This window comes from Halichoeres trimaculatus, unplaced genomic scaffold (assembly GCF_033239565.1).
Source record: "Halichoeres trimaculatus isolate MK-OKI-2021-1 unplaced genomic scaffold, fHalTri1.1 fHalTri1_scaffold_4, whole genome shotgun sequence".
NCBI classification, from domain to species: domain Eukaryota; kingdom Metazoa; phylum Chordata; class Actinopteri; order Labriformes; family Labridae; genus Halichoeres; species Halichoeres trimaculatus.
In genome coordinates, this window is record NW_027437182.1 from 22,100,237 (window position 1) to 22,123,909 (window position 23,673).

General features: G+C 43.0%; 2 protein-coding genes across 3 annotated transcripts in view; one reads left to right on the forward strand and one right to left on the reverse strand.

Annotated features, from left to right (window-relative positions):
- The window catches only part of ralgps2 (Ral GEF with PH domain and SH3 binding motif 2), a 91,167-nt gene that overhangs the window by 55,452 nt on the left and 12,042 nt on the right, over positions 1-23,673 (forward strand). The window lies entirely within an intron of this gene.
- Positions 1,545-22,684, reverse strand: angptl1a (angiopoietin-like 1a). The gene is made up of 6 exons (XM_074669240.1): positions 22,454-22,684; positions 10,603-10,860; positions 9,873-10,493; positions 5,689-5,882; positions 4,550-4,820; positions 1,545-4,438 (listed from the first exon to the last, which is right to left on the reverse strand). The coding sequence occupies exons 2-6, from the start codon at positions 10,790-10,792 to the stop codon at positions 4,251-4,253; spliced, it is 1,464 nt and encodes a 487-aa protein (XP_074525341.1). The 5' UTR covers positions 10,793-10,860; positions 22,454-22,684; the 3' UTR covers positions 1,545-4,250.

Here is a 23,673-nt window from a genome sequence, read left to right on the forward strand (position 1 = left end):
TGGTTTGTTGAATGAAGTTTGCTGAGTTTTTATTTTTATTTTTTTAACACACTTGTGAAAGTGGCAGTAGAGGGGGTTAAAGGTTCCATATTCTGCTCCTTTTCTGCAGTTTAATATGGTTCATTGATGTCTTCATGAAATGGTAGTAATATGTTTTGGTCCAAAAAGCCAATGAATCAAGCACAGCAGCATTGTTTCCAGGCTCTCATAGCCCCTCTGTTCAGAACGGTCTGATTTAGTGGGTGTGGCCTTCATATGTAAATGCAGCGCCATGTTACCATGACTACCGAGCTCAGAGTGCACAATGTTCAGAAAACAGCAAAGCTTGTTCACTGTAACATAGCAGGCTAAAACAACAGGCTAACCGCAGCTTAAGTTAGCATCCTGAAGAGAGAGACAGGGGGAACACTGAGGAAAAGCTCTTACATCTGCTCCACAGCACACAGCATTTGAAATACTCACATTTCCAGGGTCCGAGGTTTGTTGGTGGATGGTTGGTAATGCACCTGGATTCAGGACCAGTCTATTCACTAGCCCTCTGTTGTACTGTCCAAAGTTGGAAAAGCAGTCGGCCGTAAAGTGACTAGCACACACATGCACAGTTTTACTGAGTGTGGCTGGCACATTTCCTTGATAAATGAACTCTAGCCACTTAGTCTTGTCTTCTTCCGAGATGGGAAGCTTGTGCATGATGGATCTATGTCGCTGTTTACAGCCAAAAACAAAGCAGTGATGGCAGTGAGGGCTGCTGGAGCAGCAGCGGGGAGGGGCGTGGGCGGGGAGAGGGTTCGGGGTATAATATTATATATAGAAAATATTTGGGAATTAAATATCACATTTTGTGGACTGGGAGGAAAGCCAAAGACCCACAAATTTCACTATAAGACTTAATTAAGTGATTTTTGCACAATATGGGACCTTTAACTAAACTGGTATTATTCTGTGATCAGAAAACACTTGACAAAAACTTGAACACTCTCCAACATCTGCAGCTGGTCAGTACCAAACAAGTCACGAGACACACCGTCACCTGGAAATGTTGCACCCTGAGATTGAGTATTTCCCCCGAAGATGAACAGACCATAAAACTTTCCAGCCGATTATTTTCTTATTGCTTGTGGTCATGTCGCTTTAAAAAAAAAACTTCAGTGGAGAGGTGAGTGTTCTTGCAGACTCTGAGCACAGAGATAGACCTGAGATCTCAGGCTGTGAGGCGATACTGGCTTGTGTGTGTATATGTGTATGTGTGCATGTGTGTGCACATGAGACTTACTGCTCCTCAGAGACAGACGTCAGGAGAGCAGCCATCATTCACAGATCTTTTTTGTGTTTTAGGAAAGAAAAGCTCAGAGTTTCTGTGGAAGGAATGTTCTTCAGTCTGTCTGTCTCACCTTCATCAGCCTCACGATTATTGCGTTAAACTCTGGATTCTTCGACAGCAGCATCATTAAAAATCCTTTCCTTATCAGCCTCTGGTAACATCTGATCAGCTCTCAGCTAAAATCAAGACTCATGCGATTTTAATTTCTTTCTCACTTCATTTTTATTCTTCTTTAATCCCCCTGGCCGCAGAGCTGCACAGCTGCTGTTTCACTTCCATCAGATAAAAGAAAAATGCTACGTATCAAATTACTGTTGATCATTTACACAGGTGGACGATCATATTTTAACACACCGAAAAATTTCAGCTTCAACATTCATAAATCTGTCAGAGACAAGTCAGACTTTAAACTCTCAGTTATATGAAGCTGAGTCAAACACAGTTCATGTTTGTAGAAGAATTTAATTTGACTTGGATGGGAACAAGAATTGTGTGTGTGTGTGTGTATATATGTGTGTGTGTGTGTGTGTGTGTGTGTGTGTGTGTGTGTGTGTCTACATGGAATAAAACATAAGACTATATGATGCGATATATATATACCATAAATACACAGATAAATAACAAAGAATGACAGAGTGAAAACACTGTGGACATTTGGCCTGAGTAGAATCACACCTTCTTAAATTACCTTCACATATAAAGCCAAAGATATTTACACACCACAGCTCAGCCTCATGCTCATCAGACACACTTGTTCTTTCACGGTAGACTGTGTAACAAAAGTGGACCTTGCCCTGCGGTTTACTGACTGCTGAATCTGAGACATAATTGTTGCAGTTTGGTTGTTTTCATTGTGTTTTGGGCCAAGTGGTTAGCATATTTGAACAAAAGCATCATAGTTTTGTCTCTGTCCAGTCTGACGGGCTACTGCGGTAATAACTTGTCATTCACAGGTAGCCCAGCCCAAATTCTCCACTTTACTATCATCTGTCTCTGAAGTTACCAGAACCATTTTTTTTTACCAGACTTTAAATGTTCTGCTGCACAAATTGACATTTTAACATAAAGCTCTATGGGGATCAGTTCACATTTTAGAGGCAGCATCGAGTGGACACTGAGAGAACTACAGTTTTTCTACTTACACAAACTCTGAGGTTTGTTGCCTGTAGGGTTTGGTATTGTTTTGATTTTGACAGTCCTGGTTCTCTTTATCTTTTCTGGTTCCATTTTTGTTGTAGAGTCAAAAATAATGAACGTTAAAAAATTAAAAGTAAGCCTGCCTTTACCGTTGGGACGTGTAGACTCTCCAGAGTGAACTCATAGACTGTTAAAAAATGGACGTCATATTGCTCAGCTCCAAGTGTTTCGCCACCAAAACTGCTCCCCCTGGTGACTGACTGCGGTATAGGTCAAAAAATCCTGTTCTCCAGTCATTCGAGATGGGCTGTGGTCAAACTTTAAAAAATTAGTACACCTCGCAGGAATATTTCTCACATACGATTGTTGTGGTGATTTTGAAGATACCATTTGGCTGCCTTGAATTCAAGTCCTCTTTATTCTGAAAAGTTTAGTTTTTATTAGTTATACAAGGTTAAAAACAAGGCTTTACGTCACGTTTAATGATGATTGACAGCTGCCGTTGTGTATTTTATTGAAACATATCTGAGGATTTGCAGACATGATAGTTTTACCACCATATAAATGTAAACACAAGCTCAGCTGTGTTTTGTACCTGAGTGGGACAAAACTTTACTATATACGTTTCAATGAACAGGAGACTTCACCCCCTTCAAAGACAAAGCATTCCCTCAAATTCACGCCATGTTGAAGTAAGTGTCATGTTGGACAGGCTTCAGACTGTGTCATTATCATTTTTAGCTGAACTTCCTCCGATCTGAAGAAGCGCCGCTGTTTATTTGCTGTCACATAATGATCTGCCAAGTCAGCAGGCAATAAAACACATCAGAAAAAGTTTTTGTGGACTGGAGAATGTTCACTGAGGTTTATGTCTCTGTCACGATCGGAAAAGGGGAACTAAAGAGCCCAAACCATACTGGATCAACAGTTTCCCTTAATTTGGAACCTGTTATTAGTTTACAGGCCTAGTCACTCAGTTGAGACACATTTTTGTGCATTTATCCTTGCTCCTCCAGCTTATGGTCTATTTGACGCTAACTGGAGCTGTAATTCACAAAATTCAGATAACACCTGACATTAGTGATTGAGACCATGAAATAATAAGGAAAATGTTTAAATGAATTAAGAAGTAGGACCATTTTCTCATAGATTTGTGCACCCCCTGCTGGACATAAGAAATGATGCAGGTCTTAGGCACTTCTGCACTTGCAAACCAAAAGGCAACGTCCACTTCTAATTACCAGTCTGTGAGTTGTTGAGTCCATTTATTGTCAAATAAAAGTATGTCAGCCCCACACACCAAGAAATCCTGACACATAAGGTTACCTGTGAAGCTCTAACTGGAATTAAAACTCTGAATCACATCATTGTAATACTACCACTGTCAAACATCCTAGTACACCCATTACACCCAGTACCCTTAGGTATAAATAGTCACAGTTAGCTGCTCAGAAGAAATCTCTTGTTTTCCCTTTATTACAAACAGATTGGGTAAGCAGGACACATGGGGGTTTACTGAAAGGTCCAAGAACACCTGATGGACCAGATGGATGCCAGACTGGGAGGGAGAGGTGGAAGAGGAGTTACTATATTTATCCTAAAGTCAGCGTGGGAACTCCCCACAGCACAGAATAAGTCTGAGATAGAGTTATAATTCTCTGGAAACAAATGCCTTCACTCCCCCCTTCATATCAAGAGCACAGGTCCTGGATCAGCCTTTACTGAAGACGGAGGTTTGGTCAGATCTAAGGAAGCAAACAGGGAGTGTCTGAAGGATCCTCAGTCTGAGGGCTCAGTCAATGGGTCTGATCATGAGTCGGACCGACTTTAGGGAGTAGAATCCTCCTCCATACTCAGCCCAGAAGATCCCGTCCTGAAATCTACTCCGGTAAACCCCCCCGCTGTACCAAACTCCATTCAGGTTGGTCTGTCCACACGCGTTGTACCACCAGCCGCCTTTGTGGAAATGTGCGCAGTTACCTAAGAGAAACGAGACAACATCATAAACAGGATGAAAGAAGAAACTCTTGACCAGTCAGTGTAGAAATAAAGATGCATTCAGGCCTTCAGATCATCCCAGCCCCCTCCTACCAGAGAAGGCGTCTTTGTCGCGGTCGAGTGTGGTGAACTGTTTGCCGTTGTGGCTGCTGAATGAGTCGCCTGCATTGCCTTGATAGGTGCCAAGTCTAAGCCGGTATCCATCACTTTCTGGCTCCAGGCGGAAGCTGCTGTACTCAGCATACACTTTCTTTCCCGTCCAGTCCTCAAGCTCCACCATCAGCTTGTAGTCGCCCTGTTTCCCCAGGTTGTAGATGTTGACCAGCCCGAGCCAGTGCTCGCCGTTTATGTTCCCAAATCCCCTCTGCAAAAAACACAGAGTGTTATCTGTTATTCAGTGAAGTTTATCTGTTAGTCATCTCAAGCTGTGGTTCAAGTTCAAATGCCAGAACAACAACATGGAGGATTAATCTGAGTCCGTCATCGCTGTGGGTTTGCTGACTTCCTCTTCTGTGGTCACTGAAGTTGTGTCCAAAGAACACAAACAGAGGAGCAAAGTGTAGAAGGGTAACATGAATCAAATGTGCTCCCAGTGAGACGATAATGAGTGAAGCTTTATAAGTTTCATGTTGTTTCTCAGTCTTGATGAATGAGCTGACTGTCAGAGGAAGTCTCTGGTGCTCTGGCGTCAGGGACATGAAGAGTTCAATAAGACTCAGAGCTGCAGCGACACATTTCTGTTCCTGCTCCAAACTCAAAGGATTAATTTCCAAATCTAACTCTGACACAGAGGAAAAGTCTTGCGTCAGCCTTATTAATTTTTTTTACAGAGAAAAGCAGTTATATTTTTCAGGCTGTAAATCTGTCATCTTGTTCTTAATAGACTGTGTTAAACCTTGGATCACATCTCAAAGGCTGACACATGGAGGAGGGGATGGAGGGGTTGTTTGTTGCCGGGGTGAGTTGTGTTTCTCTCTTAGATCTCTGATCCTGTGTATCTATGTGCAGCTTCCTGTCTGAGCTGTTTAATCTCATGGACACATTTCTGAGAGGACCAAAAGTTAAATGGTGCAACAAAGACAAAAATGTGAATGTGCTCAACTGTAGTGGTTGGAGATATTTCAGTATTTTGGTAGCAAACTCACACAGCACCCAGAACCTAACCCAGCTGTTTCCGCTGAACTTCATCCCCTCTGACAATCTTATGAAGGTGAAAAAGTTCCTGGTCTTACCTTGTAGTTCTCCCAGTTCCTGAAGAAGTTCACTGATCCATCTTTCCTCCTTTGTAACACTGTCCAGCCTCCATTGTCAAGGCCATGGTCACACCAAGCCTGTATCAGCTGATCGCTACCATCCGTCTTCAGCAGGTACATCCCGCTGGTGGTGTGTCCGGCCTTTCGCACCTGATAACAGTCCCTGAAGGGGCCTGTAGGGAAGCACAGAAACAGGTAGTCAGACAATGTGTTATTGGCTCTGTTTGAAAATACTTTCTGTCATTAAATTCCTCTGGCATCATCTCCATACTCCTAATCCGTCGTGATCATATTCAGCAATCTTGCTATTACTTGTCTTTCTTGCCAACCTGTTCTGAAAACAGCCTCTGTGACATTACAGCTCATGAACTAATATCAGCTGCGTCATTAAGGAAGGAAAATAAAATGATGGAGGAAGTGTTTCCATGAAGAAAATGTATTATTTTCAAAGGAAAATGACAAGCTCTGCATTATCACCAATAATACCAAATAACTTTTTTAAATCATTTTTTGGATTGAATCCTGGCATTTGTATTTTTATTTAATTTGTATAACCAGGAAAGTGTCCTGGCCTAGATAGCAGCACATCATAAGACACAGATACAAACACAAAACAATGACAAAAGCAGATCACGAAATCCAGTGTAACATCAGAAAAATCAGCCAACAAAGCATTTACAGCCTGATGCATCGTCCTCCAACATTTTAGTCTACTTTCAAAAGATTTCAAGAGACCTTCTCCATCAGGCCCAACATCTCCTGCAACAGGTTTCACGCTGCAATAGCCGCCTATCTAAAACTTACTTTTGCCATTTCAAGACATACTTTAGGAGCAGACAGCAAGCATAGCTCTTGTGAATGATAGAGTGGAGACTGTAAGTCCCAACAATTCTCAGCTGGGTATAGGTGTGTGGATATAATAGTGTTACAATGCTGAGCAGTAGGGTCTTGCTTTTTAAGTAGTCTGTTTAGATTAAAAACTGGCTTTTTGGAATTTTATCTTGTGATCTTATCTTGGATTTTCTTTATGAGAAAAAAGGTCAAGCTTTGTGAGTGATTCTAACAAGGATCAGGAATCACAGTCAACCTGTTGTCATCTGAGAGCTGGTTTCTGGTTAAAGGGAGGGTATCCTGCTTTGCCAAGAGTTTGTATAATGTAATCTCATTTTGAGCTCTGATAATCTTCATTTGGTAATTATTCAAAAACTCTTTGGATCAGGATGATCTGATGTCGTGTTTATTGTTTAGGGAAAAAAAATAGATAAAAAATTAAGATGGATAGTATGAACCATGATGGGAAAAAATTCAAATACAAATCCAGATTGTTCTTCTCCAGATTTAAATTTTTGAACAGGCTGTCATAAGTGTCTTTTTATTCTCATGAGATAAATTTATTCACCACTCTGTCAGTGTGAGTTTTACCTGACAATGAGCATACAGTGGATTTCTGTTCCTACAGACTCAGTCCTTATAAAGCCATCCTCTGACTGAATTACAGTCTCTTTTATCCGCTTGAACAAATTTACCTCTCTGAATCATGAACTGAGCAAGACTTATTTTAACATGTATGCTAAAGTCATCTTCCTCTAAAGCTGAGCAGCGAGGGGACGTCTCTTTGACCCCCTGTTTGAGTCTTCTGTGGAAATATCTCAGACTGTCCAAACATCCATCAGTCTGCAGTCGAACATCACAAACTGAAATCTGGTTAGTCACATAGATCAGCCTTCACATGAAGCTGAACCCAGACCAGCTTATTTCCTCTGAGTCCCCAGCATCCACGTCCACAAACCAGTATGAACACCAGCATTGTGTGGGGCCCCTGGGGGCCTAAAGGGCCATGAAGATGGTTTTCTCAGCTGAGAGTAGGAGCACGTACACAGCCTGCACAGACACCCTGAGCTCTGCAGCTCTAGGTTTTATTTTTCTAGCAATAACACACCTCCGTCCATCAGGGGTTTGACCTGTCCTTTCTTTACCCTCTTCTGTCACTTTCTCATCAGCCTCTCCAAACAGAACTTTCAGGTTAAGGTTGGAAAATAAACCAAGTCATTGCCTCAGAGTTTGACAAGGAGTTAAACAGACTAAACTGTGGTCAAAGGCTGTGTGTTTACTTTAGGAGTGAATCTGGATTAAAGAAAGCAGCCAGTGGTCAGTGGTCTACTGATGTTTATCAAGCAGACATGTACAGAAGACTGCCATTCCTCCAGTGTCCTCTGGAGGTCTCCTCCAGCAGTGAGTCAGTCCTCACAGAGCCTAATGTTAAAATGTGCAGCTTTACAACTGAAATAAACCTGTTTAGATGTTTCTATGGAAACAGTATGGCTCTTTTTAGCTCAGTCATAAAACATGATGACTGCATGAGAGTGATACGTGATTTCTTTTTAACTTTTTTGCATAAATTTGCAAAATTAGAGGCACTGTTTTGACTAACAGGATGCTTAAGGCTCGCCTTAGCTCACAGAAAATTAAAGGAGATTTGATAATACCTTAAATATTTGCTGGCAGATTATAATCTATTCTAGATGAACTTACATAAAATGAACTTTGAGAGGGTGACACTGTTCAAAGCTGCAGCTTACTTGCTGTTAGGACAAGACAAGCAGAATATTCAGTAGCTTAGCTCAAGTGAGCTCTGACTGATAGACTCTAAAATGTTCAGCAGGATATTTATGAGTTCAGAATCAGAGAACACTCAGTCCTGTTTTTCATCTATGAGTAGTGACTCTGCTATTTAACCTCCCCCATCCTCTCACAGTCTGTCTTTTCTTCCTCTATGGTTCTTTCTCTCTTACAATTAGCTCATTCTCTTCACTGCTCTGTAATCCACAAACATCATATACACTGAACACTTTGTGGTGAAAGTCACTTTAAAACTTTTTTTTAAACATGTCACTTTTTGTCGGAACCACTGTTTTCACCCTGGTACAGAAGAAACATTGAAATTATGTTTTATTTGATGTTTCATTGCTAATGTGGTGCAAAGCTTAACAACAGCAACAATTTAAGAGTTGCCTAAGTAGTAATAATCTGTTGACAGAAAAAAAAATCTGGCGCAAATTTCAGAAAGAGTCTGAAGTTGTTACAAATTTATGTTTTAGCTTAGTAGCTGAATGCTAATTAGTTGTCAAGATACTTTTAAGCCAAGATGATTTAAGTATCCTTTGTCTTTGTGTTTGCTGATCCATCAGAAGAAGTGAGAATAAATATTTTTTTCAGATTTTCAATGTTTCTGAGCTTGATGTAACAGAATGACAGTCAGAGAGTTAACTTTTATCATCTGGCTCATTGATTTACTAAATTACTTTCTGTGGCATCCAGTGAGAGTAATGATGTCTCAGAGGTTCAATTATCTGATTTAATCCTCGACGGGAGAGAGAATTTTTCAATCCGACATTCCACCGAACAGATTTACGTCACTGACTGAGAGACTCCCCCGGCAGTATTAAAACAGATCTTCTTTTATTCCCCGTTTGTCAGGGAGATGTGATGAATGATTGCTCCATTTCACCGTCGGGTTGTGTAACCTCTGTCAGCATTCCCCGCCATGGTCTAATCACCAGTCATAATACAAGAGCTCTAACCAGGAGACATTTCCAAGTAGCATCTAGCTTCACTAATTGGTTTCATATTGGAGATGATGGTCCTCAGATGTCAGAAATCACAACAGAGCCTGAACTACCTCCGAGGATTTTATCGGGTGTGATTGTTTTGTCTACGAGTCCAACTCAGTGGATTCGTTTACCAGACGTTAGAGCAGTGCTACTTGGCCTCTTTATATCTTCATTGACCAGATATAAATTTGTTAAACCCCTGCAGTAGATGCTCATTCCTTTTTCTTCAAAGTCTTTCTCAAGTTGTTCAGAGAGATCTAATCCAAACCTGCTAATTTACTACATATGCTCAGAGCTGTGCAGCCAACACAGGCGGCCAAGTGGGGATCAGAGGAATGTATGACTTCACTGCTGCTGCTGCACGCCAGAAAGCCCACTCAGCCTCACTTAGACCAACAGTTATCCAGGGTAATCAAACATTGGTAGTCATGAGGATAATTAATGGAGATATGCACTCTGAGGGATGTTTTGTCTCAGCTCATCTTCCTCCTGCTGATCTCTTTAGACCCCTTTTAATTTACCTGTGCTTGTTCTGTGTGAATCTCTACGTACCAACAGAAGTCAGTGTTCCCTGAGGTGGAGGATGGATCCCAAAGGGGCTCACAGTTGGAGCGTCCATGCGTGATCCTCTGGTGAAGGCTCGGTTGTTGTTGTTGTCCCTCTGTATCTCGTTGGTGAACCGGTTATTGACAGGTAGGTTCTGTGGCACTACCTGGACCAGAGGGGGGACAACAGGCAGCTCACCACGTCCCAGAGTTCTCAGACACTGCTCCTCCAGAGCAGTGATCAAGATGGACTGGTTGTTGACCACCCCAGCCATCATGGCAAAGCGACCCTCCAGCTCCTTGTACCTGGAGGCGAGTCTCATCATCTCTGAGGTCACGTTGAGGACGCGGTTTTCCAGCTGGGCCAGCTCCAGAGAGTTGTCTCTCTTCCTGATGATCTCATGCAGCAGCTGCATGTAGAGCTGCGTCACCCTGGAGTTCATGTTCCTGCTCTCTTTCCTCAGCAGCTTCATCTCATTCACCAGGTTACCGTCCACATCCACCACCAGCTGCAGCGTCTCAATCTCACGCCGCTGCTTGTTCAGCACCTCCCTCACATCTGCGATATCCATGCGGGTCACTCTGTCCTTGTCGGGCTCAGGGCCTGTGGTGCTGGCACAGATGGGACCTGGTGACAGATCAGAGTTATTCAGGAGATTATACAAATCTGTTTTGATTTTTACCAAAGTGATACAGTCATGGTGGATAAGTTGATTTGGTAGAAGTAGGACTCGAACCTGTGATCCTCTGTTCAGGCACCAGGAAGGTATAGGAACACTTTTTAGCATCAGGGTTGAGGGGGGCTCTCTTGCTCCTGTGCAGAGGAGCTCCTGTGGTCCTCCGGGTCTCCCTGGAGCTCCTGCAGGAACTTTGCTCCCAAAGGGAGAGGCAGAGCAGGGCACACAGGCTCCATATCGGCCCCTGCATTGCTGCTGGCTGGTTTGATGGATAGATGGACGGGTACTGGTGCTCCCTCTGAGTCCCCCCAGGCCTTCCTGCAAGAAACACAAACCTGTGAAACAGACACGTCTTTGTGTACGAAAGCTAACAAAGGAGCAGCATTGGTGTTGATTGTATATTGCTGAGGAAATGACTACCAGATATTTAAACAGAGGAAGACTGGATACAGTAATCCAGATATTCACAGTTGGTCAGTGTGTTCAGACAGCTGAAAGGTCTTTGTGCTGCTGGTGTGGAAAGACTGAATGAGAGAAAAATGTTCTGTTCAGCCCTGAGGGTGAGGTCTGCTTTCTGTCTTAGTTAGTTCTCCTCCTGACAGGCACCACATTTTTCTGAGATCCTGCCCCCTCCAGTAAAAGATAACTGCTTCAGAACAGCTGGCTGTGCTTTATCTTTCACACCTCTCCTTACTCTGTATCTTTTCACCCCAGGAACAACAGGATTCTCTTCCATCCTCCTATCTCGAATGTATAAACTTAGAGGTCTAGTTCCGTCTAAGAAAATACCCTCCGATAACACCAGTTTGGCATGTTGCCTTCAGGAAGTTTCTTCAGGTTTCATTTTTTCTTCATGTGTCATACTAAAGTCTGTAACCTCCTAAGCAAATGATAATGGTTTGAATAAGTCGGGGTGTAACCATCGATCAATCTGGAATGATCATTCAATCGTTCCTACCACTGGCCTGTAACAGTTTATACCCAGATGTGCTTGTGTGTCATCATCATCCTCAACTTTCAAACAATGCTAGCAGCAAGCAGACTACAGAAAACAGCCGAGGTGAAGCTTGTATTGACCATCCCTTTTTCAAGAAAAATTAAGCTGATTGGAATAATTTTGGATTTTAAAATGGTGGATCAACAGAAAAATTATATATGATATATGAAAACAACATTGCGAGAAGATGAAATACGCAGGACACACGACAAACCTGTAAACTTTATTTACCCCCTACTCTTTACCGAAGATACTTCTGCCTGCTCAACAGCTTAAGCAGCACAAAAACTGAACCACATTGGTCCGGTATGACCTAGTGATTAGGTTGCACGCTCTGTGAGGCTAACCATTGAGCGAATGACCCTTACTTCCAATCGAATCTGTTGCCTCTTTGTAAACTAAAATCCAAAGTTTTATCTTTTGGTCTCAAAGGCTTCTCAAGCTCTGTCCACATATAAAAAAACCTCCTGAAAACCTCACCTTCTACTGGAGTGGAGAGTGGAGAGCTCTAGGGTAAGGGGCCGTTTACAGGACAACGGTTTTAGGGTGAAACGCAAAAGTTTTGTTGCGTTTCAGCCTCGCGTTTACACGGAAACGGCATTTCAGCTGACCTAAAATGCAAACTTTTGAAAACGGCCTCCAGAGTGGGATTTTTGTGATATGCTGCCGACACTGTTGCCGTGTAAACAGTAAGCCAGCTCTTTCAGTGGAAACGCTGATATCACACTCTGCTCCTCATGAGCACATACAACAGGACAACAGTACCGTTGTTACAATCTTTGCGAACTACCGTGTTGTGCTTGTGCTGCGGAATCTACTGTATCTGCTGACTGTCTTTATACAAAATGTGCATCTGTTGCTCCACTTTTTAACTTAGTATTCCCCAATACACCAGATGTTGAGCTTAACTCTACTTCGGTGAAGATCTCCCGAAAGCAGCTTCTGGACAAGACAGTTTTAGCGCCGACTAAAGGCCTGGCATGCTTACTACAGCGTTTTCAGTCCCTCAGCGTTTCTGTGTAAATGAAGATTATTTTCACTGTGTTTTCGATGAGTTTTAGCGTTTTCAGGTGAAACGTTGTCGTGTAAACAGGGCCTAAGAATGCAGCAGAAAATATTTGGGTAGGAGCAAGCAATGGTGGGGGCATGAATGTAATAAGAATGTCACATGACCAGTGCAAACCAGAGCTTTGCGTCATAGGATGAAAAAAATAAAAATAAAAAAAACATCTTGCTAAAGATTTTGAATAATTTTTAATATGGGCCTGCATGTATTTGGATATTCACTAAGTGCGAAAACTGTTTATGTGTTGGTATTTGCTGCTTTGTCCACTGTCATATTGCGGCTGTGGCTTTCGCTCTTGATGTCACCATGCTTCCCCACTAAAACACATCCAGACCTCATTCTGGTTCAGATTCTTGCAGAATGCCTCAAATATGCTACACGTGGCTCAAACATCCAGCAAGTAAAATCGAGAAACAGTAGGTAGTAAGAATTCTGCAGGGTCTCACTTGTCCCTGATAGCTGTGTTTCCTGCTCCTCATCAGTGGTCTCTGGTCTGGGTCTGTGCAGGGCTGAGTGAGAGCTGCCGTCTTAATCTACTCCAGTCATTCTTCTCAGAGCCACATCATTAAGTCCCGCTCCCACCCTGAAACTCAGTCCGTGTCTCTCTGTATGACGTTATTGTGGTTCTTCAGGAATCCTGGCCGTTGTGTCCCTTGGAGCGGGGCTGAGGGGCAGGATTTCAACTCACTCTCTGTGATGGAAAACTGTGTGTGCGTGACCATCCAGAGGCATTTTTCATTTTCAAGCTGCCATGTTTTTACATAACCGGGGTCTGTATCCTCGCTAACCTCAGTGAGAGCTGCTGATGACTTTAGCAGCAAGTGTCAGCACCATCACCAAACCCTGAGTGGCTGCTCACTGCTGCTGGGGGGCTCTGCAGTGTCCACACTCAGCATCATGTACGGTCACATACAACTCCCCAACATGAACCGGACAGGAAACAGCCCAGCTCATACATCAGCTGACTACTCCTCCATCGCCATCATTTTCCTTCCACTCTCTCTTTCATGTGTTCTGTAGCCAGATTTCCTCCTCAGTGAGGGTTATTTGGAGCCTGATCTTCCGTTTTTTTGTCTGAAGCCAGGTGTCCCTCTTCATGGGGGCTCTTTTGGAGCCTTGTTTTCTCTTGAGGCAGTTGTTCTTGTGCATCTTGGCTGGTCTATGTTGGAGCCAGGTTTCTTGATGGGGATTCCTGTTTAGCGAGTGCTCTTCCAGGGTTGGTTCTTCTGGAGCCAAGACTCCCTCTCAGTTGGGGGCTCTTATGGATCAAAGTTTCCTCTTGCATTGGGGATTTCGAGAGTGGGAATTTCTGTTTAGGTTAGGGCTCTCCTGGAGCCAGAGTTACTCTTTGGTGGTGGTCTTTCTGAAGCCAGGGTGTATTTTTTACTTCAGGATGGAGGTTTCTTTCCAGATCAGGGTCTGTGTGAATCAAGTTGTCCCCTGAAAGAGTTTTTTCAAGTTTGGTTTCCTCTCCGGTAAGGTCTTTTGATGCCCCTTTTTCTGATGGTATCTGATGGTATGGGGGTCATTGTGGCACTGACAGTCCACGATGACCCCAGGGCCTGTGAAGGGTGTGGGAGCCAAGTTTTATTCTGGGTGAGGGTTTTTCTGGCTGTCAGTTTTCCTCTGGTTTGAGGTTTCCCTCAAGGTTTATCCCTGGATGGGGTTTTTGGAGCGGATAAATGTTCTTCGAGTTCTTCCACTTTTTTTTTTTTAATCAGGCCTGGTTTTCTTGGTGGTGATTAGATAGAGTGGGGTTTACGGCAGATTCTGGATTTCTGCCAGTTGAGAGCCAAGTTGTATGGGAGCTGATGAGAGCTAACAATCTGAAGTTCATAAGAAATATGCTACAAAATATTAAGAGATCTAAATTCAAAAGCTTACAGTCCAAAATAAAACTAAAGGCTGGAAGGCCCAACAGCTGAAGAAGAGACATGCTGCACATAGCTAAAACAACACACCGTAAACACCAAAACAATGCAATGCCAAAATCAAACTAAAACAGGAAACAGCTTCGAAAGAAAAAAAGGCCCTGACTCTCCTTCATAAATGCTGCAGATCATCTGCTCTTGTCAGCCTCTATAAACTTGGCTTCAGATTGTTCCCCTGGCTCTGCAATAACCCCCACTCCACCCTAAGTGCCCTCACCACTGTGGAAGTTCCTCCTGGTTTGGGGTTTACTGTGTTATGTATTGGGGTTTTTCCTTGATAGAGTTCTGGTTCAGCAGAGTTTCATTCAGGGTGTGAAGAGCTTTTACAATGACTGGTTTCCTCTGCGCTGATTTTTTTTTTCTGTTACAGTCTGGTTTTTCTTGGGTGGGGGCTCTTCGAGCTTCCTCCTGGGTGGGAGTTCAGGGTATGGGTTTTTTGTGTGGAGACACAACAAATCAAAGACATTCCAGTGTACATGGAGGGGTCACAGGAGTGTCGTGAAGTTTAATGCTTTTTAGGTTTTTTCTTCGCAACGAGTAGAGCGGCTCCTTTCTTCTCACCAACAAACCGAAACTAAACGCTGCTGAGGGGCTCTGGGACCGGGCCGACCGCCTGTTGACCATAAAGAGCTCACCTGGGAGAGTAAAAGTTTATGTATGTGGGTATATCCCCACTCACCAAGTTTATAGTCTGTGTTTGCCGATTAATCTTTCTGTTTGCTAAAGGTCAGATTTTTGATGAATCAGGTTGGATGAGTCCAGATTCAGGTTCAGCAGAGAGGCAGGCAGCTCACATCTGGTGCTTTATGGATTCAACAACTGAGCAAGAACCAAAATAAAAACCCTGATGAGACACCAGATGGTGTTTCCCAACAGGTTTTGCTGAAATCTGACAGACAGGTCTATTTAACGGTCTATCTCTGAGGAGTCTTAAAGTCTTACACAGGTACAGGTTTGGTGCTGCATGTGCTCACTTCGTATTATCACTGTGACCTAACTGGTTTTGTGATTGCGCGGTATGATAAACACTCAGCAAAGCTCATCTGGTTTATGATTTGTATGATCAGCAGGTACAGGGTGCTGAGTTGTGGGAACAGTTTCTGCAGAGAAAGAAAGCTAAAGATTTAACAGAACGACAGAGACAGCCTCTTCTGTCTGTAATCCAAGTCTTACTGAGGTCGTTTATCTGCAGTTATCAGGAGAAGAACTGAAAACAGATGAAACACTAATTCCTAAGTGTTTTCTCCTCTTGTTTACTTCCTCTCCTAATATTTTTTTCCTTTTGTTTTCAGATGACTCCTTCCTTCCTTCTCTTTTCCCCCTTTATTTCCCCTCTGGCTCTCACTGTAACGGTAAAAATCAGTGAAGCAGCAGATACAGAGAGACAGAGATCTTAGTATGAGAATCAGACAGGAATGAATCTCTCCTCTGCAGGTCACCAGAGAGGAAATGAGACTCATAAGAACTCATTCAGCTGCTTGGTTTAACAGTTTAATGAGTGTTTATGGTTTTAATCAGGCAGAGACAGTCATGTGACACACTCAGGATTCAGGTCAGTGTGTGTGTGTGTTGCTGGAGAAACCCTCCAGCTGCAGGACAAACACTGCAGACAGATTTCAGGTCTGAATCCAGCTGGAATTTTGGAGACGTTCTTATTTTTTAAATCTGAGAGTATCACATAACAGGATGAATAAAAACTCAGACTGAAGGAGGAGAATCTGGAAAACTGACATCATAGTGTAGGTATAAAATGTTTCATTGCCGGATTAATCGTCATCTAACAGAGTTTGTCAAGACTTTTGACTGTAAGTAACATGTGTAAACTAACAACTTTGAAAAATCTGTTGTGGAAATCATTGCATGGGCTAAAAAAATCACTTCTAAATCCATCCCCCCATGAACAGAGTTCATCACTGCATACACAAATGCAGCTTAAACTGCATCATGCAAAGAGGAAACCAGAAGTAAACAAAACCCAGAAACACCAGAAACTTCTCTGATCCTGAGACTGTTCAAGACAGACTGAGAGGTAGTGAAAAACCAAACATAAAGGTTTAGGAGCAGCATGTGTGGCCATCCATACAATGATTTTCTGGGATATTTTAGAAAGATGACCACACCGCTTTCTGCACATAGTACAACAGCATGGCTCTGTAGTAGAAGAGTCCAAATGCTAAACTTGCCTGACTCTGGAGCAACTGAATTCTGGAAATGAGTGACTCTAAACTTTAAAAGTTTTGCTGCCTTAAAACTTGGGATGGGAAAACATGATTGCTAACACTTTTTTGACTTTTAACTTTGGTGCATTGATGTTGTTGGTTGTCTTCATTTGATAACTTACCCAGTATCAGTTCTTCCCTTTTTCTCTTTAACTTTTTAGCCTGGCAGAGACTTTCACACTCTCAAATTAATATCAGTGAAAAAATCAGGGCGTTAATTTAGAGTTTCAACATTTTTTAAGCTGGCTCACTGAACCAGCTTCTAGTTTAGTCTGTTTTCCCTGTTTTAGTGAAACTCTACACGTGTGCCGATGTGGGGTTAGAGGTCAGCATGTGGGATTAGGGTGCAGCCCCACCCTTCCTCTACCTCAATCAATTGAGCTTTGTGGAAACCAACCCCCTCCTCTTCCTCTCCTGACACAACACACACATAAATGCACAAACACACCATTCTTAAACACGACCCCTGCATCAGTCATACTTTGTCAAGATAAGGACTCAGCTCCACCACACCCTCCTCCATCATTCTGTGACACTCACCCCCATTACACCCCGTCAGGGGGGAGGAGGACTCCCTGACACAGACGTTAATGTAAGTCAACCTGCACGTTCAGAGCGCTCTGACTGTTTCTGTGTTTTATTTCTGCTCTGACTCACACCTTCGCCCCCTCTCCTCCCCCTCCTCCTGCACATGATTCTTATTAGGTATCCCCTCCTCCTCTTCTGTCGGTGACCTCCTGACCCCCCCTCTCTGTGCTGACCTGTCCACTCAGCTGTGTCCCTTAGCTCTCATTAGAGGCTTTAAATGAGCTGCAGATACACACTACAGACTTTATCCACACACACACACACAAAGTTTTGGTTCACACACACTTACCCTTATTTCTACACATCAGACACACTCCTGTTGTTATCCATAGACAGTCAGTTTTCCTTTACTTATCTCAAACTGTGAGATTTATGAAGTTGTTGGCACAGTTTCTGTCTCAGAGTCAACTTGAACAAGATTATTTAGATATCATCAAAGATTGGCCAGACACATTATGAAAGGCCAGATAGAGGATTATTTAACCTGTGGATGACCTGCTCAGCTGGGTCCAGTGGGTCCACAACAGATTCTGGTGTTGCTTTAAAGCCGACACTCATGGGTATGGAAAGCATCGTTCCTCCTCTGCTTTGATGATCGGTGTGCACAATGCTGCAGGAGGCCAATCCGCAGCCAATACCAGCCAACATGACACTTTGACAAAGAAGGAGAAGGCTGTTGTTTACTCTACACTCTCGATCTTTAAACTAACTTTTTGGGTGAAACCTACCGCTGACTGTTGATCTGCAGACATTACAGCACTTTCCACTGCGTGCCTCACTCTCACATGGCTGTGCATTGTTGTTGACGACTCGTGATATGCTAGCCTAACTTTGCACAGTTTGCCGAGCATGTTGTATTCCTTTATTTTTTCCAAACAGTTTCCACACTTCCCAATCCATTTTTGGGCGTCTCCTTGTTCTAGTTTTGTCTGAAAATCATCCAATCTGATGAATCCTGGGCTGGCACCCTCTATTATGACAGATTGTTGCTGTCGTCCATAGGGGTGGGAGAAAAAATCCAAAATCAAATGCATCAGGATTTGTTGTTTGAGAATATCAAAATCAGGATTCTTTGTTAGATCGCAATTTTTTTTTCAAATTCAAATTATTCATTTCAGTCTTTGTTTATAAACTGGATTGGAAAAAAGGCTACCACTTTTCCCCGGCAGAGGGTGAAATGTTTCTCTCTGACTCACGGTATGTGCATTTTTGGAAAAATATGGCTCCTGATATAGTCTGTAAACATTTTGTCATTTTTTAACCTTTTCACATGGTCTGGTGTTAAAAAAGCAAACCAAAAATTGCAAAAATTGTTAATATTGAAGAATCACAATGTAAAACGAATCGGCACCCAAAAATCGTAATATGATGGAATCGTGAGAATAGCATATTATCCCAGCCCTAATAGTCAAGTTAACTGTAATCTGGTTTTTACATTGTTTTATTGTCAAAGTCACTGGGCGTTGTTGGTAGTTCCTGTGTATAACTTCCTGTCCAGCTCAATCTGCTTTTGTGTGAAATTAACGTGTAACAGTTCCAGCATGCAGCATAAAACTGGACAAAGCTATCATCACATGAACTTTTTTTTTTTCTTGTAATGACTATTTAAATATTGAAAAATCATGAACATCCCTACTTTAGAGTCTGTAAACCCTCATATCAACTAGTTCCTGGCATGTCAGCACATCATCAGCATACAGGGAGAGTAAGGGAGACTCGACCCATGGCTGTCATAGGGATGCAAAGTAAAGCACATTCACAGTCATGCTCTTTAGCATTCATTGCTAGTTCAGAGAGGCCGTTGTCAGTTATTCTAAATTTTGAGCATATGGAGTGTTAGCTAGCAGGATATCTGAGGAAGCAGTGCGAGGTGAAGAGAAGCAGATTCAGTAGAGACAGTGTTTTGCTGTCTCTGAGGCCAGCAGCTAACATGCTATCACGATACGTCCTCTTTGATAAAGGGCCAGCTTTTCATGGTCTTGGCTGTAACTGGACATAGGCGGTGCAGCCAAGACTTGCTCTCCTGTGTGTTGTTGTTTTCTACTCTCTGACCACTCTCACATTGTGTAGTGAGAATAAAGACATCTTAAGGTGTGACATTGGGCATACTTTTATCTCAATGTCTATTCAAAGCTCCTGTAAAGGGTTTATAGATGGTTATTAAGACTGCTTATTCGATCTTGAATCTGACTTCTAGATATGATCAAATGTTCATTCTTACCCCTGTGCCTGTAACACAGCTAGAGTCTGTTTTTCTTTTGACATGCCAAAGCAACTTTAACATCTGCAAAACAAGCTCAGCTGGATGATGGGGCGCAAAAATCAACACTAACTCCCTCACAGGAGCTTCAGAGACATCAATCAAAGCTCGATCATCATCAGATGACTGCTGCTGGGAGCCAGAAGAGCATTTCAACCTGTTCGCTCTCCACACAGACTGTTCTCATGCACACAGCCAAGTCCTGCTGGAATGCTGGTGGACTTTTATACTACACTTAAAATACCACAAACTGAAACCAGAGGTTTTTTGTGCTGCAGCTGTGGAGATAAACACGCTACACACCCAGGGAGAGATGTGTGAAAGAGAAAAATACACAAAGAAATGATTGTAATGATTTTGACAAATATTCACATTTTCTATCAGCAAAGTGATTAAAAATGTTGCAAAGTGTTTCACCCACATTGTTCAGGTCTGCTGTGTGTGCACTGTGTGCTATCTGTGTGTGTGTGTCCCTGATAGCATCAGCAGGCCTGTTCTAAGGTTGGCGCTTCAAGCTAAACCTCACATCTGAGCCTCAGAGTATGTGTGTGTAGATTGCAGTGTGTGTGTTGAGGGGGGGCTGCGCTCTACATGTCTGCTGTTTATGAGCGCGTCTCTGAACTTTTAAACTCTTAAAAATAGCACAAGCTAAGAGCCTTAGTGAGTTACAGCTAGTGCTGTTATGCTAGCAGTTAGCTTGTGTATTGACCCATCAAAGGTTTCCCTCTGACATGCATGACCCCCCTCCCCACACACACACACACACACACACACACGCACACACACACACGCGCACACACACACACACACACACACACACACACTCTCTCTTTTTCTCTTGAGGTCTTCCTTTCTCTATGATTTACAATTTTCTGGAGATGTTTTCTTAACTTCCCGGTGTCCCCCTCGTTTCTGCTTTTTCCTCTTAGTGTTGCATGTTCTGAGCTTAGTGTGTGTTTCTGGGGTGGAACAGATGTGTGTTGCAATCAGTTAAGCGATGAAGAAAAGTCGATTTGGAAATGCAGCACATTGATGTTATTAGTGTTCAAAGCTGTGCTGCGGAGCGGCTCGGTCAGACGGAGGATGTGGTTAAACACGAGAATCCCTCAGTTCGCTCTCAACGCACCACACACCATCTGTGCGTATGTGTGAACTGATATGCAGCTGTTAGTTTGATGTAATGATGTAATAGTGCTTGAGGGTGTTTTCTGGGGGAATCTAAACTTTACTGCACTGTTTTTTTTCCTTCCTGTCAAGTTTCACTTTTACTCCACCACATGTACGCCAAAAGTCCTGGTCAGTCTGAATCAAAGATATTTCTTTTTCAAGCTACTTTTTTTCTGCCTTGATTTAGAGAGAACAGGTTAGTGGACAGAAAAGGGCACATGGTGAGATGTGGAAAAAGAAGCTGCACGGTAACATCAAACCCAGGCTGAATGCTCGTCTTATGTTGTGGGGTGTGGGACCTATCAGTACCAGCTTTCTTGCTGTGAGGAGTTTTAACAGTTAATGAAACTGAGCTACAAAGCCCAACAAGGCTGCCAATCTCTTTACTTAAACTGATAGTTTCAATACCTGTTCATCTTTAAAAGAATAAAGGATGAGATTTAAAGAAAACCATATTTCCAAGTATACCGAACAAGATCGGCCAACAAGTAGTGCTTTGCCTTCAGTTTTAAAACATTATTATTTCAAGAATCTTTAAGTTGCACTGGTTTGACTCTCAATCATACTCCTTCACTGCATCTACCCCCCACCTCCCAATTCTTGTGTCGCTTGTCAGCTTTCCATTAATAAAGGTAGAAATGCTCCAAAAATGACAAAAAAAAAAAAAAAATCTCCAATAGGTGTCAGTTAAACACAGGTATGAACAGATCTTTGCATTGACAGGATCATCCATCAGTTAACATGCACAACCTCACAATGTGGGATTTCTCATGAAATCAGACTCCAAAGATTTGAGACACTTTAGTTAAAATTAAAAAAAAAAAAAACATTTTTAACATCAGTTAAATCCAAAAGCAACAAAAAATGAGCTCCTGTGGTCACTTTGTACCTTAAGTGATCATGAAAGGCTGAGAAGTATGGCTTCTAAGGGCCCTCTCAGTTTGTTGGGATGTATCACTTTTCAGTAAGTTTACTGTTCAAGATAAAGCTCCACATTTTAATTTTATTATTTTTACTTTAAGTATCTTGACTATGATTCATATCTGACAAATGCTTCAGAAAATGTTCAAGCCTCCTACTCCTCTTAGAGTGATTTCCTGCATCTTTGCTCAAACATCAGTGACTAGATCTAATACTGCATGCGTAGAGGCTGAGCATCAGGTCTTCATCAGGTTTTATCGTTCACTCATTATCGTCCTCACTATCCGCCAAACTACACAAGGCCTACACCACACAACACACACACACATCAGCAGCACACACACACACCAAGTACGACACACAGCCATGATAGGACAAAGAAAACAGGTCCGTCTCCAGAGCTCGGAATCAACATCAGGCTCCACACGTGTTCACACAATTGCCCCCACTTATCTGTCGTTTCTGTCCTTCTCCTCTCATTTTAAACTTTTCTGGCTGAGCTCAGGTCAGAGGAAAGAAAAAAAAAAGAAGAGGCAACAAAAGTCAAAGGAGTTTTTTTTTTTTATCATGTAAGAGTTTTTATCTCTGGACAGAAACAGCCCAAGCACACACACAACAGCTTAAAACTCCTGTACATCAGCATGCTGCTCATTAGAGCAGGCCTCAGACACCAGAGGAGAAGTTGCTGTCTGCAGTCACATGAAATCCTGTTCATACACATGCACACTCACACACACACACACACATGCACAGATAATGTACCTGTGTGTCAGCAGCAGTGTGTGTTTTCTGCAGTTAGAGCGTCACGTAGGAGCTGTGAAGTGTCTTCAGCGAGCTGCAGGTCTCAGGACTCATGTCTCTCTGTATCCCAGTCTTCTTTCTCAGTCGTTGCTGCCTTTAGATGAACCCCGGTTTAAAGCTGCCGTCCCCCCTCAGTCCCTCTCCCCTCTGGCTCTCAACTGTCCCAGGACTCAGACTGGTTCATGGTTCAGCAGCCAGGCTCTCCAAAGACTGAGCTCTGAGGAGAGGCACCTCCAGTTTTCACAAAGGAGGGGGGGGGGGGGGACCAGGAGAGGGAGGAGGGGGTGGGAAGAGGGTGTGTTAGCCCTTTTCCTCCTCTTTTTTTGGGGGTGGTCCCGCCTCCATGTGATGTCACCGTGATGGAAAGAAGACAAAAAAAAGACAAATGGAGGAGACAATTTCTTTCTCGTACCGATCAATCTTAAGAAACATTTGAACAAAAGAGAGGAGACAAGATTGGATCCATGAGTATCTGTCTGCATCGTCCCCCCTTTCTGTGTGTGTGTGTGTGTGTGTGTGTGTGTGTGTGTGTGTGTGTGTGTGTGTGTGTGTGTGTGTGTGTGTGTGTGTGTGTGTGTGTGTGTGTGTGTGTGTGTGTGGTGCGCACTGATTATGATGCTGCGGACGTCTGTCGGTCTCTCAGCTCCTTCCTGCAGAGGATCAGCTGATCTCTGCAGAAGTCTCAGAAACTGTTCTGCTTTCTGCTCCTCACCTCCTCATTGTTACTGCCATTACTTGTGTGTGAGCATGTGCATGTGAGTGTGTGTACATGTGTGTGGTTTTTTTTTTGTGTGTGTGTGTGTGTCAAAGATTTCTGGGAAAGGGGGGAAGAGTGATGTAGTGTACAGTGTGATAACTTTTCTTCCATCTGTACTGAATCAGACTCTGGCATGTGAGAGAAACATTTAGAGGAGGAGCACGGTGGGAAATGTGCTGCTGGGTTTGTCTCTCTGTGTTAATATTTATGTAATGAGACACGCCGAGTGTGTGTGTGTGAAGTGTGTGTGTGTGTGTATGTTGAAGGGTTTATGATCCTTTAGACTCCTGGAGAGACAAAGCGCTGGTTCTGTGATCTCAGCCATCGGTGTGTGATTCTCAGCTGCACAGCTGCAGCAGGAGCATGACATTTGTGTATGTGTGTGTTGAGTCTGAGTGTATGCTTGTGTTATGACAACAGATGC

Bases quoted from the DNA above. Each gene is read 5' to 3' on its own strand.
- angptl1a (XM_074669240.1), bottom strand. From the start codon at position 10,792: ATGCAGGGGCCGATATGGAGCCTGTGTGCCCTGCTCTGCCTCTCCCTT. The intron at 5,883-9,872 runs GTACGTAGAGAT...GCTTCCCTACAG, and splicing joins GGGAACACTGACTTCTGTTG to GCCCCTTCAGGGACTGTTAT. The intron at 4,821-5,688 runs GTAAGACCAGGA...TGTTTTTTGCAG, and splicing joins GGAACTGGGAGAACTACAAG to AGGGGATTTGGGAACATAAA.